The sequence below is a fragment of the Rutidosis leptorrhynchoides genome, chromosome 1 (assembly GCF_046630445.1).
Source record: "Rutidosis leptorrhynchoides isolate AG116_Rl617_1_P2 chromosome 1, CSIRO_AGI_Rlap_v1, whole genome shotgun sequence".
In the NCBI taxonomy this organism is placed as follows: Eukaryota; Viridiplantae; Streptophyta; class Magnoliopsida; order Asterales; family Asteraceae; genus Rutidosis; species Rutidosis leptorrhynchoides.
The window spans coordinates 512,126,675-512,143,005 of NC_092333.1; the positions used below are offsets into that span (position 1 = coordinate 512,126,675).

Below are 16,331 nucleotides of genomic sequence, written 5' to 3' on the forward strand. Positions count from 1 at the left end.
TGTGTAATGCGTACGATATAACGTGTTCTACATGGTTTTGGCTTGTGCAATATGAAAGATGTTTTGAATTTCTTTAACGCTAATCAACTTGGTTTGTTATTTTGTTTGTTTGGTTTTGTTGTGTTTTTGTAGACTAGAGCATCATCATCAAACCCAAAATCAAAAAAGCAAAAAGCCCCGGCAATTGTAGATGAGGAAACAAGTGAAGAAGAACATGCTGGTGAAGAGGAAGAAATGGATATTGACAATCGGCAATTAAATGTCCGTGGATTAACCACTCCGGATCCATGGATCAATGCAGTTTTAAGGCATCCGGAATATCATGAACGGATGAAGGCACTTCTACACAAAGACGTATATCCGGGGAAATATATCGATTGGACACCATTAGAAGAAGCCGGAAAATATCAAAATTTTCGCAACCTTTTTCGAGTAACGTATCAAGGCCATCGAATATATGCATGGGAAAACCTATTCAGAATGCAAGAAAGAGTGTACCCACTTTTAGTCAAAGAATTCGTTGGTTCACTTAGGGTTGATTACACGTCACCAACATCCGGTACCTTTATGAGATTTCGTATTGGAGGACAAGACCGAACATTAACACTGCTACAATTTGTAAAGGCGTTGGACATCTATGAAGGGTTGCCACATCAATTAATGCAAAATTACTTTAATCAATGTATATACTATGTTTCTTCTTTTAATCATTCAGAAGCATGGGTGGATATGAGCAATAGCGCATATAGTGCAAGCAAGCAGACTTGTAGCAAGCTACGTACCTACGAGCATCGATGCGTCCAAAGATTCATTTCAAGTACCATAAACTGTCAAAAAGACAGTAGCGAAAAAGTTACCAACTTAGATATCTGGTACATTCACGCGATAATGGATCACTCCCATGTTCATATTCCTCGAATGATTCTCACTTTCCTTCTCGAAGAAAGGAAAAAGATTACACCAATCATGGGCGGCCATTTTGTAACCAGGATTGCCCAACATTTTCGTATCAATACAAGTGGGTTAGAGGAGAAACATATGATTGCCTTTGATAGAGTAAGCTATACAAGGGCAAACATTTTGACGAGGGGGTCGAACGGCCTTCTAACTAGGTATACGGATCCCGTGAACAGGCAACCAGAACAACCACAACCGCAGCTAGATCCACAGCCGAATGTTGGAAGTAGTTCGGGTCCGGGAAATGATTGGGAGGCTTACATGACGCGACAGTTTTCAGATTTGCGACTCCATAATGATCGAAACACCCAAAAGGTAATTGATCACTACGATACAGGTAACAGAGAGATGCAACATTACATTGATGTAGGGAATGATCGAACGTGGTACACTCAAGCGGGGCAGCAAAATCAGCTTAACTGGATACATGAACAGACTGTGTCATATGCTGCAGATCCCGCTAACTATACCCCCTCTCCTTGGCCTGCATACGAACCATGGGTTCGAATGGGTGATCCATATCCTGCGCCTTATCCTCCTCCTCCTAACCCGCCTACTGAAGACACCGTTGTCATCCCTGTTCAAGCAACTTATCAGGGGTACAACCCCTCAATATTTCAGGACGACGACGTGGGAAACCAAAATGAAGGCGGAGCTGGCCTAAGTAACTCTTTTTGGGGGATTCTTTTGATGTTGACATGATTATTGGTGAAGTGTGTGAACGGTTTGATTAATGTTAGTTTGTTTCAAAAACAATTTATCTTTATTTTTGGTGTGTAATAACTTGATAGTATTTTGGATGATTGTAATTTGAATAATTTAGATAATTATAAGTGGGGATTTTAGTACATGGAGTACACCCCCATTTATTTGTGTGAATCGTATGTTTGCTTTGTTTGAATTGATACAGGTGAGAATTGTGCTATATGCTGCATTTATACAAAGACTGACAGTAAGTTCAGCACATACTTGATTGATGATTGTTTTGTGGTTGCAAGAAGCGGATGATGTTCTTATGCTGGCATTCAGTTCAGCGCCATCATCCTGGGAACTTCGGTTTTAGACCTTGAAAGTAATAAACTCTCTTACACTCTTTAACCCTCTTGAATTTAAATTTTTCTGATTTCATGTAACGAGGGCGATACATGAACTCAAGTGTGGGGAGGAAGTTATAAATTCTTTCGGGTTTTTGATTTTGGTTAAAAAGCCTTAAAATGGTGAAAATTTTTAAACTTTTATCTTCATAAATTCAAATTTTGTTTAAAATTTGTAGATTTTAAAACTAGGTGTATACACCGAAATTATTATCACAAAACAAATTAAGAAACAACCAAATGATTGAGTTTATTTTGTTAAAAATCATAAAACTAGTAGTCATATAAAAGATATAATCATCATGCTATACCACATTCTGAATGAAAAAGAATCATCAAGTAATTTTTTGTTCTAACAATCTAATCCAATACTCATCTATGTAAGGATTGTGAAGGAAGTCAAGTCTTCCAATATGACACACTTGCTAACTTATGTTAGAAGATGTAGTCCAGAACAGCTGTAGGTTGACGAAAAATCTTGAAAAGTCATCTCTATCATTGGCTGGAAATCCACCTCACCTCAGCATCAAACAGGGTTTTTGGTGGTCAGACTTATCCTAACCATGAGATGGATCTGTCTCGTACAATGGGGGGCACATTGCAAATTAGCTTTTAATACTAATGAATCTAATCCCCAGATGGATGATCTCCGGAAAGATCAACCGCATCTATGTTGACTGCGGCCAACATACATATGCCATAACAAATTGAGGTGTGCAAACTCATGGTTCACCGATGATATTTGGACATGATATAGTTTCTTCTAAAACTTATGCTATATTATGAACTATATTGTGTAAAACCATTTTTAGGACATCCGGTTTCAAGTTCCATGATACTTCAATCATGGGGGCGAGTAGCTTCCTAAGCGCCGACTGAGGCTTCGGTTTTCAGTTACCCTCAACCGGACTTTGAGGTTAAAACCGGAAAACTTGTTAGTGTAAAAAACTAACATGTCTACTTTTTAAAATATAAAAGGTTTTTCGCAAGGGTCCCAATTTCCCTAAGGATCTAAATTTTTAAGAAATGTGGACTTTAAAACCCACCTTTCGACTTTGATGTGATTTATTTTCGTGTGTGTACTCCAAAGGTGTGTGTACACTCAAAACGCGTGAGTTTGATTCGTGTGTGAAATAAAAGTGTGAGTGTGTATATATTGTGACCCAAGTGTGATTTCCATATAGCGTGAGTTATTGTGTTACTAAATAACTTGTGTATCTTGTGTACTATATCGAGTGAGTGTGATTCCCATTTTTTATGTTCTCAATTAAATAAGTATGTTTACTGTAGTAAATTTCGATTTCTTGTAAGTCTTGCTTGAGGACAAGCAAGGTTTAAGTGTGGGGATTTTGATAACGCAAAAATTATACATGTTTATTGCCGTTATTTCGATCCAAAGTTGTTCCATTTGTATATAATTGTTGTACTTATGTATTGTAACTCGTATGTATTTGTAAAAGTCCATTGTGAATGAATAAATGAAGACCAACAGCAAAAACAGAGTTAAAACGAAGATTGAACGCGTAAAACAGCCCGAAACCACTGAGACAGGTCCAAATGCGGCACATCTCTCTTAGATGCAGCGCATCTATGCACCAAATAACTCCCGACAGTTTCAGATGCGGAGCATGAAGAATTCTGGACCAAAACAGCCTCAGATGCGGCGCATCTGAGATGGATGCGGCGCATCTATAGATGGGCAAAAAAACCGGATCCAGATCCGATCCGGAACCCGATCCAAGCAAAACCGGACACAGCAAAAACCGGATCCGGATCCGAGATCCGATCCGGTTCCACCCGGATCCAGTTTTTCAAGAAAACCGGATTTTTTCCGGATATAAACCGGATTTTGTCCGATCCGGTTTGGATTCGGATCCGGATCCGATCCGGTTTTTCAAAAAACTAGCGGTTTTTTTTTTTTTTTTTTTTTTTTTTTTGCAGTTTCAGCCTTTTTTTGCAGTTTTTTGAGTTTTTTCAAAATATGTTTGGTATTTATGCAACAAAATATGGTCGACAATCAAACCCAATTGTTGACCAACCCGGATCATCTTCTCGAAGGAGCCGAGACCTCAAAATAAGTCTTTTTAACTTGGTACGTGAAGACGCTTCCAAACGCGCACGAACATCGGCACCCACAAGCGAGTTGGGAAATTATAAGATAGCAAACTTTGCACTAAACATCAGTGAAGAACAATTTAACAACCTTGACATTTTAAAATGGTGGGAAACAAAACAAGACACATATCCAATATTAAGCATTATGGCTCGTGACTTATTTACCGTTCAAGCTTCAACCGTAGCTTCCGAATCGGCCTTTTCTTTGAGTGGTCGAATTATATCGGAAAGAAGGTCAAGACTTACCCCCCAAGCTGTGAAAGTATGTGTATGTTTGAAAGATTATTTGGATGGGGTAGATAGGATACAAGATCAAACTTCATTATATTATTGTTGTCAAACGTTAAAAAAAATAGAACCGGTAAAAATATAATTCGCAAAATCGAATCCTAGTCCAAGAAAAATCCGAAAAAATCCGATCGAGATCCGAAAAAGAACCGGTTCCCGAAAAAAATCCGACGCCGAGAACCGGAACCGGATCCGGAACCGGTTCCGAAAAATCCGGACAAAAAAATCCGGTTTTTTTTTGTCCGAATCCGGTTTTTTATCCGGTTTGTGCATCTATAGGCGCATCCAAGCCAGATGCAGCGCATCTGTCCCAGGTGCGGCATATCTGCTTCCCTGCCGACAGTCCTGAGTGCAGAATCGAGCTGGAATCTACTGAACGTAAAGAGATGCGGCGCATCTGGTCAATTTCTGGCCATTTTACCTAACTTTTTAGCCTATTTAAGAAAGCCTTTGGTTACATACTTCATATACCTTCACTACTACATTCTCCCTCAGTTCTAATACGATTTTCAAGGTTCAAAGAAGGCTGCAAGTCAATCTCCACTCTTTCAACATCAAGATTAAGCTAGGATCATTCATCACTATTGGTACTTTTGTTCTATATCTTTTAAACATGAATTCGAATTGTATTTACTGTTTCATTAGTTCTACTATGATTATGTTAGGCTAAAAGCCTTGTGTGTTTGCTTCAATGTAAGATTTATGGCTTGGGATTGTTCTATACTTTGATGTTATGCTAGTTACACATATGTTTGATTGATTAAATTATCTAGTTCAACCGTAAGAACCATTGTTATGCTTGTTTAGTTCATTACTTCAATTATATAGATTGCAACCTATTAATGTGAGTTAACTAGGAAAACAATCTATACTTCATTACACCTAGTAATCTAGACGATTAGATGCATAACTTAAGTGATTTTGTTATGTGTTTAATTCGGTAATTGAATAAGTTCCAAAGCAACATAGTTATGAAATTACCTCAAGTGATTGTTGTAATTCAGGTTTCACGTGAGTTTAACCGGGTTGAATCTAGTTAGTTAATCAATCTAAATCACCATGTTCTTTCAAAAGATCCATTGTTGTAATCATCCTTGTATCCTAGTTCAATTATGTAAGTTATGACTTGGTTTATGTGAATTTATCAAAGACCATAGCTTATACTTCAACACCTAGTGATCTTGCCACCTATATGTGAGTATAGGATGTTAATTGAACGATATTTAGGATATACAATCATGTAGTTTACTTAGAGTGATTTTAGTAAACTAGGTTTTATGTGAATTCAACCACGAAAGAATCTTGTTGATTAAACATAGCTCTTAAGTTTATAGAAATTGTGAAATTGATATAAACTGCTCTATTGTAACTATTACATAACGGTTTTAATTATAAAAGAACAATCTCTGTCATTTATCAAGCATAGAAGTAAACACCGCATTCTCATTCTTGTTAATTACTATATTTATTTACTGTTTCGTTAAACGAAAATACAACTTCAAACACAAAACATCCCTTTTAGAATAATTAATCGTGGTAAAATCTTAAAAACAAACTTCTCCATGTGGATCGAACTGGTCAATTTACTTGCTAGTTACTGCATGATCGGGTTTTAGTTGCCTGTATTATGTGTTAATTATTAAGCATATTGTCTTCATTTTAAAGGTTACGTTTTGACACATCAGATACATATAAATTTTAATTCGAAAAGGAAATGAGAAAAATAAAGTTACAAGGTAAAGCTAGAATTGTAACTCTCAAAGACCGGAAATTGATTAAGAGGAAACTTATTCTCCAGTTATGGATGAAATTACTTAATCAGCCTGGCAGTTTCTAAAAATTTAAAAATGCATCTAATGGATGTTATTAATACTTATTTAAATGAATCACTTGATAGTGATATATACATGAATATACATGAAGGGTTTAAGGTATCAGAAGCATCTAATGCAAAACACAAGGAAATGTATTCCATTAAATCACAAAGATTTTTATATGGGTTGATAAAATGGTATAACCGATTAAGTGATTACTTGATAAGAAAAAGGGTATACAAATAATCTTATTTGCACATGTGTTCTTATTAAGAAAACAATGTCCGGATATGTGATTGTAAGTTGTTTATGTCGATAATCTTAACATCATGGGTACAAATAAAGAGATCCATGAAGCCATTCAACTTCTAAAAAAAAAAGGGAATTTGAAATGAAAGATCTCGGAAAAACCAAGTATTGCCTTGGTTTGCATATTGAGCATATGCCTAATGGTTTATTTGTACATCAAACAACTTATATAGAAAATATTTTAAAACGTTTTTAGTATGGACAAGGCAAAAAGTACTCCTATAGTTGTTAGATCACTTAATCTTGACACTGATCCATTTCATCCCCGTGAAGATCATGAAGATCTTAACGGATCAGAAGTTCCATATCTTAGTGCAATTGGGGTTATTATGTATTTTACAAATTGTACAAAACGTGACATTTCTTTTGCAGTTAATTTGTTGGCAAGGTTCAGTGATGATCGTAGAGGTGGGTACAAAATAGTTATATATTTTTACTACAAAACACTATTAAATACGATACAATTTTACACAAGTTATTTATTTATTTATTTATAGAGTGGATATACCTAAACCTTGCTACAACACTTATAGGCAGTGTACCTAATCGTACAGTAGTGTAGTTTTTAGTAAGTCCGGTTCGTCCACAGGGAACTCGCCAAGTTTAACGCTATATTTTTAAAACTATATTTGTATAAATATAAATATAAATATAAGTAGTATTATTATTATAAAAGGAGGTTTTTTATCGTTTAATGACCGGTTTGTCGATTTTAAAACTTAAGTCGCAGTTAAAACCTTATGTAAAATATTAAAAATAAATATAACTTAATTTTAAGCGTAAAGTAAATAACGATAATGAAATTGCGATAAATAAAAATGCGATAAATAAAATGACGATAAATAAAATTGCGATAATTAAAAAGTACGATAATTAAAAGTGCATTTAAATAAAATGACAGTAAATAAAAGTGCGATAATTAAAAGTGCAATTAAATATAAAATAAAGGAATTATGCTTATTTAAACTTTCGTAATAATGATGTTTCACGTGTTGATTTTAGTTTATTACCATGTGTTAATTGTCCTTTGTCCTGGATTATTCAATATGTCCGTCTGGTTTTTGTCCATAACAGTCCATCAGTCATAAATATAAAGTGCGAGTGTCCTCGTCAAATTATCCTTATATCCGAAGTTAAATATTCCAACTAATTGGGGACTTAAACTATAATTACACCAAGTGTCCATGTATATAATTCACCCCTGTTTTAATAAGTCCATTAACTATTAATCCATTCCCGTGTCCGGTTAAATGAACGATTATTAGTACTTATAAATATCCCACCCATCGTGTCCGATCGAGTGTATATGGTTATTTATAGGTACGTCCAATTGTAAATCTTTATATTAAATTAACAAACTATCATTTAATTAAACAAATATAAAGCTCATTAATAGCCCATAGTCTAATTTCCACAAGTGCCGTTCTTTTGTCCAAACCCCAATTATGGTACAAAGCCCAATTACCCAATTTTAATATTTAGCCCAACATCAAGATTACTTCAGCTTAAATAAGCATAATAATAACTTAGCTACGAGACATTAATTTAAAAAGGTTGAACATAACTTACAATGATTAATAATAGCGTAGCGTTACACGGACAGAATTTCGACTTATACCCTTACAACATCCGCTAACATACCCTTATTATTATTAAAATTAAAATTAAAATTAAAATTATAATATATATATATATATATATATATATATATATATATATATATATATATATATATATATATATATATATATATATATATATATATATATATATATACGTTGAGAGAATGAAGAAAGAAAAAGATGTGTTTTCATTCGACTGAAACTGCGAAATTTATAGCAATGTGGCCTCACTTTTTGGGTCATGCGGCCGCATGAAATTCCTTCTTCCTGGCCATGCGATCGCATGGCCAGCTGGGACAGCTCAACTTTGGTTGTTTTCTTCTTGCCGACGGTTTTATATAATAATATAATATATATATATATATAATTTTAAGAATTAATTATATATTATATTATATTCATGTGCATAGTTGACTTGTAATTTTTAGTCCGTTGCGTCGAGCGTTGAGAGTTGACTCTGGTCCCGGTTCCGAATTTTCGAACGTCCTTTCGTACAATTTAATATCTTGTATTTTGCGTTTTGCGGCTTGTACTCTTCTAATTTTGAGACGTTTCTCATCAATAATTTGAACCACTTTGATTGTACTTTGTACTTTTGAGCTTTTTGGTCGTTTGCGTCTTCAATTCGTCGAATCTGTCTTTTGTCTTCACCTTTTATTATTTAAACGAATATCACTTGTAAATAGAACAATTGCAACTAAAAGCTTGTCTTTCTTGAGGGATAATGCTATGAAATATATGTTCGTTTTTAGCATTATCATTCAGCTCAGCTCCTACAAAAAGACATTGGAATGGGATCAAACACATATTTCGATACCTTCGAGGAACTAATGATTTAGGATTATTTTATTCTAACGAATCAAAACAAGATTTGGTTGGTTATGCAGATGCAGGTTACTTATATGATCCACATAAAGCTAAATCTCAAAATAGATATGTATTCCTAAATGAAGGTACTGCAATATCATGGTGTTCTCAAAAACAAACACTTGTTGCAACATCATCAAATCATGCCGAAGTGATTGCATTACATGAAGCTACTAATGTTTTTGGTTGAGATCAATGACACAACTCATTACTGATTCTTGTGAACTAGAACGCAATAAAAGCCCAACAACTATCTATGAAGATAATGCAACCTGCATAGCACAGATGAAAGAAGGGTATATCAAAAGTGACCGAACAAAACACATACCTCCTAAATTCTTCTCATACACTCAAGATCTCATCAAGGATAACCAGATTGAAATGAGATATATTCAATCCAGCAAAAACTCTGCTGATCTTTTCACCAAAACACTTCCAACTGCTATTTTCAGAAAGCATACTCACAATATTGGCATGAGGCATGTTCAAAAGATGTAACAGCTAAGCAATGTCTACTTGAGGGAGAGTCAACTCTATGCTGCACTCTTTTTCCCTTAGCTAAAGTTTTTTCCTACTGGGTTTTTCTTTAGCAAGGTTTTTAACGAGGCAGTACTAGTTGATCTCTAATGAAAACAAATTGCCATCCAAGGAGGAGTGTTATGAAATCAAAAGTCAGACCACTAAGGCTGTGTGGATGTCAATTTAAAGAATAGTTACGCATGCATTTGAATAGTTAATTGCACAGTAAAATTTATAGTATCAATTTTATCGATACTTATCTTGTGACTATTCCATATCACATGCATTTGATGTGGACATTATTACTACGAAAACTTTTCATTGTTATTTGCTATAAATAAGCATACTACAAACAGATGAATGTACTCCAAAAATATGCCAAGTTATAATATATTACTTCCTCTTATTATTCTTAGAGTATATTAGAAGTTTATTACTCTCTCATTTCTCTTTAATATAAGTAGTCCATAGTCAAGAGTCAGACCACTAAAGGTAGTTATAAGCCTACTGAATTATTATAAGATTAATCAGATTTTCGTTAATAATTTGATAAAAATAAATAGCGACCTATTTCAGCTGACGTGTACGGCTTCTTCCAACGACCCCACGAAACAAACACATCAAAACCCAATTGCTGTTCCAGCTAAACAAAACACCCCTCAGATCAGTCACTATAATCATTACTTGCATCTTTCAATAATCATCAAATTTGAATTCCTTCTTCCATTTACCCCTTTCAGGTGACAAAATTCTCCTTCTTTCGTATTCGATTTCCGATTATTTGTTTTTCTTATTGCTTAGGTTTACCATTTTTAATCGTAGACTTTTTTTTTTTTTGGGAATTTTTTTGGCATATGATTTTAAGATTATCTAATGATTTTGAGATTTAGGTTTCTGCGAATCAATTGGTACCAGTTAATTGTAGGATCAACCTGTAGCAATAATTGTTAATTATTAACGGGAACATTAAGGTGACTTTAGTTAAGCCTGACCGCTTGGCGACATTCAATATCTAAGCCGACAACTGACCCACCCAATTTGTAACCGTATGTAACATCCTGAAAATTGTTTTGATTGTTCTAATATTGTGCCTAAATCCCAAACTTTAATATGATTGATTGACTCTTATGTTCACGTTTCTCTGATTTTTATGTTGATTAAGCATATTAATACTCAAATGCAATATTGAAGGGTTTATGGTGGTTAAGGTGATCGATTGCCGATAATATGTAAGGAGATATTATCGGCTGTATGAGGTGCTTAGTGTAGATTTAGAGAGTGGAATCTTTTTTATGCAAGCACTAACTTTGTATCTATAAGAAAACTCTTAACTTCTAGAACGTTCTAGAAGCATAGGTGTTAGGTTTCCGTACATCAAAGATATGGACATGCAAGAGGAATGGCTATAATAGGGAATGAGCCAGTCCAAGGCGATTTGCGTAAGCTTAATAGAACATCATTGATGTGTACATATCTAACTTTGTAGAATATCTTTTCAGACGCATCGTTGTATATATGAGAATACTTATTACAATGTTCATTTTACGTGAATATAAGAACCAATCTTCGTAACTATGTTCACTTTGCATATCTTCCCAGCGTTTTTGATCCATTAAAAATATATTCAGGCCATTGAGCTCAATTTGTAACCCTCAGAGTCCGAGACACTCAAAATACACACACTTATTGCTTCAAGAAGGTTTACATATTTACATTGTGAGACAAATATTATTTGTCAACCTAACTGGATATAATCTTCTTCACAAAGTGTTACTATAAAAATTAGAGCTTTTTGTACTATCCTGACACCAGTAAAGATTTATTGCACCATGGTCAAACGAAATGAATTTTCATATTAGTATGTTATTAGTGGTGTGCAGTACTTATAAACCGGAGACTATAATTGTTATAGTTTTTACTGATGCTTAGTATTGTATGCCATCAATTGAAAGTTGGCCTTCAGATCATCATCACCCATTACAATTTACGAATATGCTCATTTATCTACTAATAGGTTGTTGACCCACTTGATAATGTTAATTGTTCGTAAGCAACAAGACATTTGCAAGTGAAGCTGCAAAACTCTAATTACCACATACGATTCTTTGAAGATCAAGCTTGGCAGCTTAAAAATGATTCTTTTGATCAGAAGATGTGAGGTTCTCTTCTAGAAGTATAGTTCTCATTAAATCTAGAAACACGAGATCGCTTATCAGACTTTTTTATAATGGAAGACTCGGTTCACAATGATGTTCAAACCTTAAGCTCTGAAGCCGGATCGTTACCCTGCAAAATCGATTCCAAATTAACTTTGGTTGCTTCTCACACAAAGCCTCTTTCACACACATTATTAAAGAAAATACCTTTATTTAAAGATGTGAAAGCCGGAAAAATGCCTGTGCATGATGTGGCGTTGTTTTTACTGAAAGTTGGTGCGTTGGAGATAGTAAGGAGATTATCAAAGGCCAGGTGCCATTTTGTATGGTCTGGTCTGCAGGTTTTACAAGTTTTCTGTTATCCACCGCTCAAGTGGCTCCAAAGGTGGGATCCTTTTTCGAATATAATTAAAGGCGCACAGGTTTGTGTTTTGTAAATTAAGTTGCATACTGATATGTCATACATCTTCTTTCATGAGAACATGTTTCAAAATTTTATGTCGATAATTATCTTGCTGCCAGATGTTGTCAAGGCCATTATTAGTGCTCTCTATTGCAACGACATTTTTTGATCAGTCCGAACGGAAAAATCTCGACGCCGATGATATAGACGATTCAGATAGAAGAAGTGATTGTGATGTTGTTCCAGAATCACATTCTGAATTGCTACCTGTAGAGTCAACTGTTGATGTGAGGTATATGAAGTAATATATATGTGCTTACATCCCTTCTTAAATATTTTTCATGAAATATTAATAATATATACATCGTGAAACTCGAACACAACTACTATACGTTTACATTAGTTTGGCACCTACATTGCAGGGTCGATGATCAAGCTCGGTCACATCAATCTTCAACAAATTGGCTGCTTGATCTTTATAGGGAGCTGGAGAATCAGGGTGTTCGTTTACCTGAAAGGTGATTAAGTACAGTTTAGAATATTTTAGTTTATTTTGGGATTTGGGCTATGGAATGCCTAGTAAAATGGGGTACGATCATCTTATATTCTGCAATCTCGGAAAGATATATTTTATTTGGATAACTGAAGTAAAAGGGAATAAACTGTACGTGATATATCTAACATAAGTAAGAAATTTTTTTGACAGAAGTAACAAATAAGTTGTGAAATAGATGTAAGAATCGTTTCTATGCTGTCGCATCTAGCTGTCCTCACGGTGACCAAATTTTTGATCTATATGTCTTCTGATAATGCTTCTTATACGAGCTACGTGATAATATTGAAAAAACAAATGATAAAGATAGGTAATCGTCTTTCGAGTGGTAAACCAACTCTCCAATATATCAAAACCACTTGATCAATATTTAACATAATATGCTTACATTGATTAAGCCCTATGTTCGTTTACCACTTGGCTCCGTATGTCATCCTTACTTAATTTAACTAAGATTCTAATAATATTTAATATTTTTCTAATAATAATAATAATAATAAAGCCTATCTAATATAATATCCACAATTAAAAGAATAATTAATAAAACATAATATTATATCCTAATAATAATATAAGTCATAACAATACTCCCGCTCCCAAAAATATTTTGTCCTCAAGGTATTGTTTCAAATTGTCGTCTCAAATAATTTCGGGAGCCCAAACTCTTCGGTGTATTCCCTTTTTAAGCCTCGTGTGGTAATCAATGTGATTGTTATCATTTAAGTAAAGAAATCTCCAGTGGGCTCTTTAATAGATAGATTGAATATAATATCCATCTGTAGAGATTTATATTAGTTAACGCACTTTTATGAGCCCTCTCCTTATTTTCTTTTTCATGCTTGCCTTGCTATTCACCGCCTGATTTGTGATGACCTTTGTTGTTTGCGTGGGTATCATTCGAGTAAGGTAGTTTATCCACGAAGTTTGAGTGCAAGTGTTGCTCGTCGCTAACCGTTTCCATTCTCTTCACTCGTGATTGAAACGTACGGATTAACTCCACGTTGCTCGTCATTGGTGTTCATGCCCGTTTCCACCCTAGAATCGGACGGCGGCTCTGATACCAATTGATACAAACCAAGTGCTTGTATCGTGATAAGAATGTATAAAAAATAAATAAGGACAGGTAATTGACTTTTGAGAGGTCGATAAGCTCTTCCACAATTTACTTTCAAGAGGTACACCAACTCTACAAGATTTCAAACCGCTTAATCTGTATTCAACATAATAAAATTAAAATGATATATCCCTATATATAGATAATCCTAGTGGGGACCCTGTCGCTAGGGAGGTTTCCTCTACGAACACAAAAAAGATAATCCCAAATTGCTCTCTATGATAATCCTTATTTTACTAAGGCTCTAGTAATAGTTTTTTAATAACATTAAAGCCCATCTAATATAATATCCACTATATATCCATAATGTAAATAGTACGGAGTAAACATAAACAATAAAATCTAATTTGGCATCCTAATTATAATATAAGTCGTGACGGCTTGTTCACCATCCTCATCAGATCTTACTTTGTTTTTGGGTAGTTATCTTTAAAAGTTTTGTTTATATTTGCAGAATAGCATGACAAACTGATGTTTATGCAGAATAAATGAGGATGAGCTTTGTAGGTTCCATTCTGCTGCAAATGGTGACTTTTCATATTTGCTTACGTTAGTCAACAAGTCAATACACTGGAGGGAGACTTACAGAATTCTTTCAGAAGAAGAACTTGAGTTGTGGTCAAATGTCGTGTTTTGGCACGGATTTGATATTATGAATCGCCCCTGTCTTATCATCCGTCTTGTCGCTTGCATCAACTTGCCCCCTAGTGAAAGACCTCGCTTTGCACAAGCAATTAGTATGTTCAAGTTTTATTAGTTTTTTAGATTTTTGAAATAGTTTTTGCATTCTTTTAAATGATTTATTTATATTTATGAGCATTACATGTAATCTTAATAGTTTACGGGTAGAGGAAATTAATCCTGATTATATGTTTTTGGCCATACAGTATCTCAGGTAGAACATGGAATCCTACATCTAGTTGACGCTGAAAATCCGCAGGTCACGGTGTTGGTTGATTGCGACGGATTGTCTCTAAGATTCCCGATGCAACTGCTTAGATCCTGCTCTGTCACTCTGCAAGAAAACTATCCAAATCGTCTCGGCTGTTTATTTATTGTTCGGCTTCCACCAGTTGGCAGAGTTATTGCACAGACCTTCATTCAGGTAAGCCACAAGTTATACATAACATACACTTTTATTATGATAGATTTAGATCTTTAGTATCTATATATTTATTTCCCCAATCTCCACATTATAATTGCCCAGTAAACGAGTATATCTGTATATCACACATTAAATCACAAGTTAAAATATTTTTTTTTTTTTTTTTTTTTTTTTTGGTCTATTTTACAAATTTAAGAAGGCAAGAAGCTATTGGAATATGAACTCAGACAATCATACTGACAATTTTCTGGATCTTAATAACCCTTAAGAATCAAGATGTTTTTTATATAAATATTTTTTGTGATTCTTATATATTTATTTTGATACTCGGAAACGGATATTGTATACATGAGCAAGTCTGAATTGCTATTTTTATAAAAGTTGATGCTGATATAATAATTCTATTAAATTAATTCAGGTACTCTATTAGCAGAACAGTTGTATACAATCTGTTTAGCATCCTTGTGCAATCATCAATTGAACAATTTTACTTATTTGTGCTCACAAATATGTATGCAATGTCTCACAAACTTACTACTTTCTGGTTTATTAGGTTCTCAAACCCGCAACCAGACAAAAGCTTAAAATCATAGGGCGAGTATACAAAACTGCTCTGTCGGAGTACCTACAAACATTACCGTCATATCTTGGGGGAGAATGTGCGTGCTCCAGATGTCAAAAGCTTAGCAATGTTGGTATGCAGCTTCCTCGATTCAATGAGATTAGCGGCAATAGACGGTTAAATGTGGATACTGAGAGCACCGAAGAGTTTCAAAGATTTAGTCCTAATGATCAGTTTCGGGATGTGAATGAAGGCTGTGACAGGGTATTAAGATCTGTTGTGATTGGGGTTCTTATGGTATGGGCAATGATTGCCCTTATTGCTGGAATAATTGATCCTGAAAGTCGACCCAGTCTATCACCTTGACGTATGACGAGTAAATAATGCGTATGTTATTATGTTATACGGTAATAGTTAGTTATGGTGTGATACTAGACATTTTGAGAGGTTTTTCAGATGAATATATACAACTAGTGTGATTGCATTACAAACACCCCTTGTGTTCGTTGCTAAATGCTAATCTAGCAGCTAAAAGGGATTCACCCAGACAAATTTTATAAATCAGAAATTAAATGTTTAAATGTTGCAATTATAAAACTGTGAAAAGATCAATCCACATGAAAGTTAATTCAACACAAAAAAATGAAAGACCATAACAGCCACAAAGACAACCAAGCTTCCAAGACCAAACCAAAATAAATCAAGTACATCAAGCAAAACATTTTTTTTTTTTTTTGGGCAAAGAAAGAATATATTAATTACACAAAAATAGAACATACATGGCAGGGCATACCCATAACCAACCAAGAACAATACATCAAGAAAACCACCAAAAAACCCACTAGACAATTAC

The 16,331-nt window shown here is 34.4% G+C and overlaps 2 protein-coding genes across 2 annotated transcripts; both read left to right on the top strand.

Moving 5' to 3' along the window:
- Nucleotides 1-10,191: 10,191 nt before the first annotated feature.
- Nucleotides 10,192-13,135, top strand: LOC139886638 (uncharacterized). Its single transcript, XM_071870571.1, has 4 exons — nt 10,192-10,325; nt 11,600-12,163; nt 12,264-12,436; nt 12,567-13,135. The coding sequence occupies exons 2-4, from the start codon at nt 11,813-11,815 to the stop codon at nt 12,664-12,666; spliced, it is 624 nt and encodes a 207-aa protein (XP_071726672.1). The 5' UTR covers nt 10,192-10,325; nt 11,600-11,812; the 3' UTR covers nt 12,667-13,135.
- Nucleotides 13,136-13,978: 843 nt separating this feature from the next.
- Nucleotides 13,979-16,041, top strand: LOC139886637 (uncharacterized). The gene is made up of 3 exons (XM_071870570.1): nt 13,979-14,548; nt 14,699-14,916; nt 15,470-16,041. The coding sequence occupies exons 1-3, from the start codon at nt 14,464-14,466 to the stop codon at nt 15,842-15,844; spliced, it is 678 nt and encodes a 225-aa protein (XP_071726671.1). The 5' UTR covers nt 13,979-14,463; the 3' UTR covers nt 15,845-16,041.
- Nucleotides 16,042-16,331: the final 290 nt, after the last annotated feature.

Excerpts from the sequence above, each read along its gene's own strand:
- LOC139886637 (XM_071870570.1), top strand. The coding sequence starts at position 14,464 with ATGAATCGCCCCTGTCTTATCATCCGTCTTGTCGCTTGCATCAACTTG. Across the intron at positions 14,549-14,698 it reads TCGCTTTGCACAAGCAATTA|TATCTCAGGTAGAACATGGA; the intron begins GTATGTTCAAGT and ends TTGGCCATACAG. Across the intron at positions 14,917-15,469 it reads TTGCACAGACCTTCATTCAG|GTTCTCAAACCCGCAACCAG; the intron begins GTAAGCCACAAG and ends CTGGTTTATTAG.
- LOC139886638 (XM_071870571.1), top strand. The coding sequence starts at position 11,813 with ATGGAAGACTCGGTTCACAATGATGTTCAAACCTTAAGCTCTGAAGCC. Across the intron at positions 12,164-12,263 it reads ATATAATTAAAGGCGCACAG|ATGTTGTCAAGGCCATTATT; the intron begins GTTTGTGTTTTG and ends TCTTGCTGCCAG. Across the intron at positions 12,437-12,566 it reads GAGTCAACTGTTGATGTGAG|GGTCGATGATCAAGCTCGGT; the intron begins GTATATGAAGTA and ends CCTACATTGCAG.